This window comes from Calliphora vicina, chromosome 3 (assembly GCF_958450345.1).
Source record: "Calliphora vicina chromosome 3, idCalVici1.1, whole genome shotgun sequence".
Lineage (NCBI taxonomy): Eukaryota > Metazoa > Arthropoda > Insecta > Diptera > Calliphoridae > Calliphora > Calliphora vicina.
Genome location: NC_088782.1, coordinates 27,864,817 through 27,875,446, shown reverse-complemented (window position 1 = coordinate 27,875,446; position 10,630 = coordinate 27,864,817). Strand labels below are relative to the sequence as shown.

General features: G+C 38.6%; 1 protein-coding gene across 2 annotated transcripts in view; it reads right to left on the bottom strand.

The window, feature by feature from the left end:
• sls (sallimus) overlaps positions 1–10,630 on the bottom strand; it is a 131,115-nt gene that overhangs the window by 41,188 nt on the left and 79,297 nt on the right. Inside the window, exon 19 of one of the 2 annotated variants that reach the window (XM_065504065.1) lies at positions 28–2,885. In XM_065504065.1, the coding sequence (XP_065360137.1) occupies positions 28–2,885 (2,858 nt within the window). Of the gene's footprint in view, positions 1–27; positions 2,886–3,060; positions 9,280–10,630 lie in introns of both variants that reach the window. The other variant, XM_065504064.1, reaches the window with a different exon arrangement.

Below are 10,630 nucleotides of genomic sequence, written 5' to 3'. Positions count from 1 at the left end.
CTTTTTGATAACACGGGTACGGACAACCTTCTTCTTGGGTTTACCATCTTCAGAAATAGACTCCACAACACGAACTTCTTCAGGAAGCTCTTTAACTTCTTCAGGTTGTTCTTCAATAGGAGTTTCCTCAACAGTAACAGTGGTTTCTGGTTGTTTGTCATCTTCTTCTACGGTTTCAATCTTGGTGACTTCTTGTTTGCCACCCTTAACCTTTTTGATAACACGGGTACGCACAACCTTCTTCTTGGGTTTACCATCTTCAGAAATAGACTCCACAATACGAACTTCTTCAGGAAGCTCTTTAACTTCTTCAGGTTGTTCTTCAATAGGAGTTTCCTCAACAGTAACTGTGGTTTCAGGTTGTTTGTCATCTTCTTCTACGGTTTCTATCTTGGTGACTTCTTGTTTGCCACCCTTAACCTTTTTGATAACACGGGTACGGACAACCTTCTTCTTGGGCTTACCATCTTCAGAAATAGACTCCACAACACGAACTTCTTCAGGAAGCTCTTTAACTTCTTCAGGTTGTTCTTCAATAGGAGTTTCCTCAACTGTAACTGTGGTTTCAGGTTGTTTGTCATCTTCTTCTACGGTTTCAATCTTGGTGACTTCTTGTTTGCCACCCTTAACCTTTTTGATAACACGGGTACGGACAACCTTCTTCTTGGGTTTACCATCTTCAGAAATAGACTCCACAACACGAACTTCTTCAGGAAGCTCTTTAACTTCTTCAGGTTGTTCTTCAATAGGAGTTTCCTCAACAGTTACTGTGGTTTCAGGTTGTTTGTCATCTTCTTCTACGGTTTCAATCTTGGTGACTTCTTGTTTGCCACCCTTAACCTTTTTGATAACACGGGTACGGACAACCTTCTTCTTGGGTTTACCATCTTCAGAAATAGACTCCACAATACGAACTTCTTCAGGAAGCTCTTTAACTTCTTCAGGTTGTTCTTCAATAGGAGTTTCCTCAACAGTAACTGTGGTTTCAGGTTGTTTGTCATCTTCTTCTACGGTTTCAATCTTGGTGACTTCTTGTTTGCCACCCTTAACCTTTTTGATAACACGGGTACGGACAACCTTCTTCTTGGGCTTACCATCTTCAGAAATAGACTCCACAACACGAACTTCTTCAGGAAGCTCTTTAACTTCTTCAGGTTGTTCTTCAATAGGAGTTTCCTCAACTGTAACTGTGGTTTCAGGTTGTTTGTCATCTTCTTCTACGGTTTCAATCTTGGTGACTTCTTGTTTGCCACCCTTAACCTTTTTGATAACACGGGTACGGACAACCTTCTTCTTGGGTTTACCATCTTCAGAAATAGACTCCACAACACGAACTTCTTCAGGAAGCTCTTTAACTTCTTCAGGTTGTTCTTCAATAGGAGTTTCCTCAACAGTTACTGTGGTTTCAGGTTGTTTGTCATCTTCTTCTACGGTTTCAATCTTGGTGACTTCTTGTTTGCCACCCTTAACCTTTTTGATAACACGGGTACGGACAACCTTCTTCTTGGGTTTACCATCTTCAGAAATAGACTCCACAATACGAACTTCTTCAGGAAGCTCTTTAACTTCTTCAGGTTGTTCTTCAATAGGAGTTTCCTCAACAGTAACTGTGGTTTCAGGTTGTTTGTCATCTTCTTCTACGGTTTCTATCTTGGTGACTTCTTGTTTGCCACCCTTAACCTTTTTGATAACACGGGTACGGACAACCTTCTTCTTGGGTTTACCATCTTCAGAAATAGACTCCACAACACGAACTTCTTCAGGAAGTTCTCTGACTTCTTCAGGTTTGTCGTCAATTGGAGTTTCTTCGACAGTAACTGTAGTTTCAGGTTGTTTGTCATCTTCTTCAACTGTTTCGATCTTGGTGACCTCTTGTTTATTACCCTTGACCTTCTTGATGACGCGTGTGCGGATCTTCTTTTTCTTGAGCTTGCCGTCTTCTGAAATTGTCTCAATTACTTTAACTTCTTCAGGAAGTTCTTTGACTTCTTCAGGTTGTTCATCGATTGGAGTTTCTTCGACAGTAACTGTGGTTTCAGGTTGTTTGTCATCTTCTTCAACTGTTTCGATCTTGGTGACCTCTTGTTTATTACCCTTGACCTTCTTGATGACGCGTGTGCGGATCTTCTTTTTCTTGAGCTTGCCGTCTTCTGAAATTGTCTCAATTACTTTAACTTCTTCAGGAAGTTCTTTGACTTCTTCAGGTTTGTCGTCAATTGGAGTTTCTTCGACAGTAACTGTAGTTTCAGGTTGTTTGTCATCTTCTTCAACTGTTTCGATCTTGGTGACCTCTTGTTTATTACCCTTGACCTTCTTGATAACGCGTGTGCGGATCTTCTTTTTCTTGAGCTTTCCGTCTTCTGAAATTGTCTCAATTACTTTTACTTCTTCAGGAAGTTCTTTGACTTCTTCAGGTAGTTCATCGATTGGAGTTTCTTCGACAGTAACTGTAGTTTCAGGTTGTTTGTCGTCCTCTTCGACTGTTTCGATCTTGGTGACCTCTTGTTTATTGCCCTTGACCTTCTTGATAACGCGTGTGCGGATCTTCTTTTTCTTGAGCTTGCCGTCTTCTGAAATTGTCTCAATTACTTTTACTTCTTCAGGAAGTTCTTTGACTTCTTCAGGTTGTTCTTCGATTGGAGTTTCTTCGACGGTAACAGTAGTTTCAGGTTGTTTGTCATCTTCTTCAACTGTTTCGATCTTGGTGACCTCTTGCTTATTACCCTTGACCTTCTTGATAACGCGTGTGCGGATCTTCTTTTTCTTTAGTTTACCGTCATTGGAAATTATTTCTACCTCGCGAATTTCTTCAGGCATTTCTGTAATTTGTTGTGATGTTTCGTGTGTATCTGTGTGTTCTGGTGTGTGAATTGTTTGTGTGGTATCTGTATAATAGAATGTTATGTATGTTAGTTATTGTGCTTGTAGTAGTTTTGTAAGTGTTTGTGTTTGTTCTATTAATCGTGTATAATGTGTTTTTTATTGTGGGGTTTCGAATGGGGCCTTGACAAGTACTACGCCATGTACTATAAATAATAAGGATATAGTAAGTGTACTTACCGGATGTATATGTTACCGTATATGTTTTATGTTTTTCTTGGTCATCGAGTGACTCTGTAATTTCTGTGTGGATTGTGGATGATGTGGGTGTAATTGTCTCGGCAGTTTGAGTATCTGTAAATTCATCAACAACATTATTATCGGTGACTATGTGTTTTTGGGGTTTTGGTTTTTCATTTTGTTTTTGCATTTGGGGAGTGAATGGTGTTGCAATGTTGGCTTTATCCAATTTCGTCTGAGTAACCTGTTTGGTTTCAGTAATTTGGGTATCAGGTGTAGGTGTAGATGGTAGTGCTTGTTCACTTTCGAGAACTAAGTGCGCAACTTGTTCTTGGGTTATTTTTGTGTGTATATTGATATGAGCTTTTTGTGTAGGGAGCTCCTTAGTTTGATGTATATCGGTTAAAGTATCTGTTGGAGCATGTATGGTGTTGAGAGCAGTTTTAAGTTCATTAAGAGCAAGAGTGGGTAGAACGTTATCACGTTCGGGTTGGTGTGGGGTTATGGGTTTTGTGTGCTCGTATGTGTTTGTGGTGCTTCCGTGATATGCATGTTGTGGCTGTGAAGAGGGAGTGGCCTCAGTGGCGTGTTCAGTGGTTTTTATTTGTAATGGCTGAGTGTCTTCGCTGGGAACTACTTGAGTTTCATCAATATACATACTTTGTGTTTGTAATTCTGTAAACGGTTTGAGAGATATGGGCTCCTTCCATTCGAACTCACCAACTATTGTGGAAGTTTGCGATTCCGTGCTAGTAGATGTAACCATAGCGTCTGATAAACCTACATTGGCTTTTTGTTGCGTTTGATCTTTCTCTGGTATCTTTTTGAGTGTTTCAAATGGCGTAACTGTACTAATCATAAGTTTGTCCGAGTGTTCCTGTGAGTGAACTGGCTGTATTTGTTCAGATATTTGCAAAATATCCAATTTGGAAACATCCGTTTGGGTTAGAACTTCTTCAACTGTAGAGGCCTTAAAGTCAGGCAGTACGAGTGATGTTTTACTATCCTGGAAAGTAGGTTTAAAGTCTCCGCTTTGCTCTCCAATATTTTCGTATGGCTGTATGATATGAGATTGTACGGTTTTAGTTTCCCTCTCGATGAGAATCGGTTGTGTTTTTTCGTACTCCTCCAATTTAGTGCTAAACGTATTAGGCTCTTCATAGGCAGTGGTGGATTGGACCAATTGAACTTGAAGATTTGGAGTATCTTTAACAACAGTTGCATGTTGCTCTGCCCGTTTGGTTAATTCATATGTTTCGGTTATGCTTGAAAGACCCAAAGTTTCTTCTGCTAATACGGCTTTCAAATTATCTTGTACTATATTAGCATTTTCGGGCTTCAGAGATAATGCTTCAATTTCAGCTTCTTTTAAATAAACTGGTTCATCTTGAATCTGTTTAATCTCTTGGGTACTGCTGGCCATTGATACTGTAGCCAATTGCTTATTGAACTCGGGCGTATCTTTAAGAGGTGTAGTTCCTTCACAAGTAATTACTTCAGTTATTAGCTTTTCGTTAACTTCTTCTTTGGTGGTGGGTTGTATAACTTGAGTCTGTATTGGAGTTTGAGTAAGAATATTTGTTTCCTTTTCTAAGATAGTAGTGGTCAAAATAGTTTTAGCATTACTGGTCAGTTCGCTAACACTTTCCATGGCTTTGTGCTGCGTTAATGGCAAACTTTCAAAACTATCCGCATTTTCAGTTGTAGTAACTTGGGATACTTGCACTTGCCGCTGTGAGCCTTGGAGCGTGGATTTGGCTTGATATTTGTCTTGTGGTAGGCAAGTAAGATCGGCTTCGCTTTGCATTACTGTTTGGAACTGCAGTAAGTGTGACTGCTTTGTCGTATCATCAGTGAATGTTTTCGCTGTTGTCGTTAGAGGCTGTTCCATACTTAGCTCTGGGGTTTCTTCATAGGCTGTTGGCTTTGTTGTTATCATTTCTCTTAGAGTGCCCTCAACAAATGATTTGGCTGTTTCTGTATGTGGCTTAAAATCCCGTATATCTTCTTCTTTCTGCAGTACAGAGTTCATGGTTTCAACTTGTGCCGGCATAAAACGTTCGTCCACAGCAATGTTAATCTGTATCAAAGGTTTTTGCTCATACTCCAGTGTTTTAGACTCTTCGATTGCTTGTATTTCCGTTACGGTTAGCTCCTTGTTGGAGTCTTGCATTTTGAAGTCGGCTTTTGTCAAGATGGGTTGAGAATATTCAAGCGCTGCTGTTAACTCTTGGGGTTTAGTTTCTTCTATGAGAGGTAATCTATGCTCCTGTGATGTTGCAACCGTAGGAATTTCTGTTAACTCAGGCTTAGTGGGGGCTATAATGCCCTCGAATTCGGCAGTTTGCTGTGTTTCAACAATCACTCCTTGATTGCCTACATGATCTACTTGAGCAGTAACCGGTTTTATTTGCTTCTCCGGCAGAGTCTCAGTGACACTGTCTAAGAGCAGTGATTTGTCGGTGGTACCAACAATCAGAGCTTTTTCATCAGCAATTGATTTGGCTGTATGTGAGTTTGCCTCAAACTCTTTTAGATCACCTGTACTTTCCATTAAGCCTTGTGTTCTACGCACTGGCAAATTATGTGTATCAGTTAAAGCGTTCTTAGCCTGTCTCGGTGCTTCCGTAACATCTCCCAGCTGTTGTTCGTGTTCAAAAATCATTGCAGCGTTTTCGACGACCGCATATTTATTAGTTTCCTGTAATATTTCCTTGGGACGTTCCTCCATTTGTGGCAATTTTACATCTCCATCTTCAAAATTCTCCAGTATTAACGTTTCTGAGGTTAGGGTTTCGTTCAAGAGATTTTGTATTGGTTTGATTGTATGGGAAGTGGAGTCGAACTCTTTTAGTTCTGTTACTGTATCCTGTTGTTGAACTCCCTCTGTTAGCGGTACCTTTAGGGCGATGTCATGTGTTGAAGTTTGGGCCAAATCGGTAGTAAACGGTTTCGTCTTAAAATCTTGAGAGGCCTCTAGTAACTGCTCTTTATGTGTGAGAGCAATTTGTGGTTGTGCAGTAATATTTATCTGAGCTTCTTGTGTTTTATTTAAATCTGCAATATCCAGCGATTGTTCGTTTTCATAGACGCTTATATCTTGTACTGAAAGTTCTCTTAAGTTTTCGGTTTCCTTGATTTGAACTTGAGCTTCCAGAGATACAATTCCCTGAAATTTGTTGGAAGTTTCATAAAATTCCTCTTCTTTAATGAGGGGAGCCTTGAATAGATCATCACTTAACTTGGTATCGGCTAAAAATTCTGTCGGCTTGCGGAATTCGGCGCTTGTGGTTTCTTTTTCTGTGGCCGTTACCATTTCAATGTTAACTGCTTTGCTTTCGACTACTGTAATATTTGTAAGTTGACTGGCACTTAGCGATTGTGAGTCACATTCATCTATTGAATCCATGCCCTCTATGAGAGAGGAAAGGGCGGTGGTGATACCTTCAGCTATATTGTAATGACCATGTTGAGTTTTCACATCTGCTACTGCAAAATCATCCGAATGCTCAATTGTTTGTTCGGTAAAGGTTTGGGCAATATTAAGTTGATTTGTGGATGACATAGTCACTTCCTTGCTAGAAGGTTTCTCATCTGCTGGTAGAATGCTTTCTCTTTCGTGTATTTGAGTAATTGAAATTTCTAGTGGTTGCACTAGTTCCATTTCGGTTTGAGTACGTTGTACGTCTGGCGTTTGAATGTCTTTCAGAGCGCCAGTTAAATCTAGCAGCATCGGTGAGGATATTTCAGAAGCATGATGTGGTACATAGTTGGTGGTGGGAGCAATTTTAGCGGACTCAATTTTAATATCGCTGTCTGTTGACGTTTCTAAAATAACAATCTCTCTTGTTTCTAAAGATTTCAGTTTAAGCTCGTCTTGTTGCACGATTGCTTGGTGAACGGATGGTTTATCAGGTTGAGGCTGTTCCTTGAAGTTTTCTGTAATATTCACTTCATATATTTCCAGATTATTTAAATTTGTCATAAACTGCGACTTGAGGTTTAATAATTCGGTCTTGGCAGCCGGCATAAATTCATGGGTATCCATTAATGTAGTATCTGTAGTGAGAGTAGCCAGATTAGCATCGATGTTGGTGGTGGCCTGCATTGCTTTAGGTTGAAATTCTTGTAGGGGTTTAGTGTTTGCCTGAGTTTCGTTTAGGTCCACAACAGGAGCTTTCAATTCTGTTACGTTGCTTAGTTTGTGAGCGATTTGCATTTCCGGCTTTTCCAAAGGCTTTATTTCCTGTTCGCTTTCTATAGTTTGTTGGCTAAAGATTGTAATGGCATTAGGCTGTTCTGTTAGACTTGTCTTAGCTGCAGCTATTGTCTGGGGTTCTCTTAGTTCTAATAAGTCTTCCTTATCTTGGACTTGGACATGCGAAACAGTTGCCACTGTGGCAGAAGTATCTATGTGCGATTTAACTTGTTCTGTGGCGGGCAATTTGAAATCATTTTCCAAAAGACTTTCATATAATTGGTCCTGCATAGTTTCACCAATTGTATTGCCATTGGTCATTGATGTCTTACCTTTTTGTGGAGCTATAATTTCCTTTGGTTTCAGTTCATCGGCATGCTCTGTTGTTTCGGCTATTGAAACTTCATTGGTAGGCAGATGTCTCAATTCTTTGTGTAATTGTGCCTGGTTAGTGGCTATTTCTGGCACTTGTAAATCGATTGGCTTAGCCTCATCAATGAATTCCTCAAATCCAGTTAGATGCTTTTGTTCATCTACTGTTATAGATGCCTCCTTTCTTATCTCCATATATGAAGATTTATATTCCTCCAAAGGACTTTGTAAGTCCGGCTGAGTAGCCTGTACACTTTCGAGTAAGACAAGTTTATCAGTAGCTTTAGCTGAAGGCTCTGGCTTAGCAGCTGGCATTTCTGTGACCATTTCATTTGTTTTAGGCTCCATAATCTCTAAGGAACTGCTTACATCTTTGACAGATTTTAAGGCCTTTGCCGGCAGCGGTGATGGTAGTTTTTCTAAAACTTGTTCTTTTTCTTGGCTAACAACTTCATTCGCCTGCAAAGACTTGTGGGCGACATAGGTGATTTCTGGTTTGTCTTGAGTTGGCTTTTTGGATTTCTTCCAGTCTTTGGTGGTGTCATGGGTCAAGACTTCCTCTACTGCAACAGAGGTTTCTGAGGGAACTATCACCTGACTAACTTCCAAGGATTTTGGTTTTTCGATGGTTAACTCCTTTTCTAGAGCCTCTGTACTAAACACTTGCTCTACTACGATACTACTTTCAGATACAATTTCAGTTTTCACCTGTTCACCTTTTACCTTGGGCTTCTTATCAACCAGCTTGTCAATTGATTCGGAGACTATGACATGTGAATGCTTAAGAGCTTGTAAAGGTTCTAATTCCGGAACAGCATGTTGTTCGCCCTTAACCAAAGGTAATTCTTCTGCAGCACTCTCTTCTATCAAGGGTTTTTCCACCACTAGCGGTTTGTGTTTCTTCAAGTCCTGCTTAGAAGTGGCCTTTGCCGATTTCGGTTGCTCGTCAGCCATTTCTTGGGAAGTTTGTTCGGTAACTATCTCCTCAGTACTGGGAACTTTTAGCTCTACACCTTCAACCGTCTCACTCACACTCACTGTGGATTCCTTAACTAGCATAGCTGGTTTTTCCACTTCCATTACCTGATCATTTTCCTGAACTACAACACTTTGCTGCAGTATGTATTTCTCTTGGGCCAATTGAGGTTTAGGTTTCTCCACAGGTGCCATCAGGGGCAATTCTGTGGTCGCTATTGTCTCCACTGTATCTTGGGGGAAAGATTGCAGTGGCAATGTTTCAAATGTTGGTGTTAACATTTTTTCAATGTTTTCATCCACAATTGTTTGCACGTCTTCCTCTGAAGCCGTTTGTGTTTTTATACGTTTCAATTTGTGTATAACAATGGTTTCTTCCTGTTTCTGCTCATATTGTTCTACAATTTGCTCCTGTTCTTGTTCTTGTTCTTTTTCAATTTCCTGTTCTAGTTTATGTTTTGGTTTTTTCAGCTTTTTGGATTTTTTATCCTTTTTCGTGATTGTTTCAAACTGTTGTTCTTGTTCTGTTTTCTGAATGTATTGTATTTCCTGTTCTCTGTATTGTTCATGTTGTTGTTCTTGTTCAACTTGTATTTGTTGTTGTTGTTGTACTATTAATTGTTCTTGTTGTTGGTGATGTTCCACAATTTTTGTTGTAGTAGTAGCTGTTGTTTCTGTGAATTGTGATTTGTAAGTAATTAAAACTATAGTTTGCTGTACACGCAATATTGTTGTACACTACATATTTTTTTTGTTTAGGTTAAAATGGACGTTTAGATTTATTTTGTTTGTTTTTTATTTTATTATTTATATTGTTTGGTATTTTTTTTTTGCGTTTGTTTAGTACTATACAGCAATATCTGTTAGTTAATTAGTTTAATTTGATATTTTGTTTGTTTAGTTTTTGTGTTTTAGTTCCAGTAAATAGTTAAGTGTTAGTGTTATAGAGAATGTAACGAAGAGGTTTTTACAACAGACAAACAGATTCTTATTGATGTTTTGGGAATACAGTTTTTGACGACAAATTACAAAATTTGTGGAAATTTTTTATTTAGAAACGTTTGCAAGATCTGAAAGAGGTTATTTTAAATGCACAAAATGGTCAATTGGTTACTTTGCACATCCCTGGTAATCCAGCAGAGAGTTAATTCACTTTTTAATGTCCATAAGTAATCTAGAGAGTAGTCTGTTTAAATATGTTTTATATTGCAGTTTAGCTTAACAAAAGAATTCTATTACACATCCCAGGTAATCAGATAATCAGTTCTCACTTTAGTGGCCCTAAGTAAACTACAGCGTAGTCAGTTTAAATTGGTATTATATTTAATTTTAGAAGAAATATATTGTAGAGCTTATATTTAGACTAACTCTTAGTACCCGGCGTTGCAAGAGTTTTAATTTTCTTTCATTATGCGCAAAACAAAGGCAATTGGTTACTTTACATCTCCCAGGTAATCTAGCATAGAGTCAGTTCTTACTATAGTATCCCTAAGTAATCTAGATTGTAGTCTGTTTAAATATGTTTTATATTGCAGTTTAGCTTAACAAAATAATTCTATTACACATCCCAGGTAATCAGATAATCAGTTCTCACTTTAGTGGCCCTAAGTAAACTACAGTGTAGTCAGTTTAAATTGGTATTATATTTAATTTTAGAAGAAATATATTGTAGAGCTTATTTTTAGACTAACTTTTTGTAGCCGGCGTTGCAAGAGTTTTAATTTTCTTTCATTATGAGCAAAAATAAGGCAATTGGTTACATTACACCCTCCAGATAATCTAGCTTAGAGTCAGTTCGCACTTTAGTGTCCCTAAGTAATCTAGAGAGTAGTTACTTCAAACTCGTTTAGATTTTACTTCATTTATGAGTGCATTCGAGAAGAAATGTATGACAGAGTTTCTAGCAATATATGCTTTTTGATCTCGGTACTGAAAAGGATTACTTTTATCCATATTTTAGTAATATCTTCAATATATACATATTTCCTATGATGGAATCTATCCTTTAGGGGTCAATTAAATAGC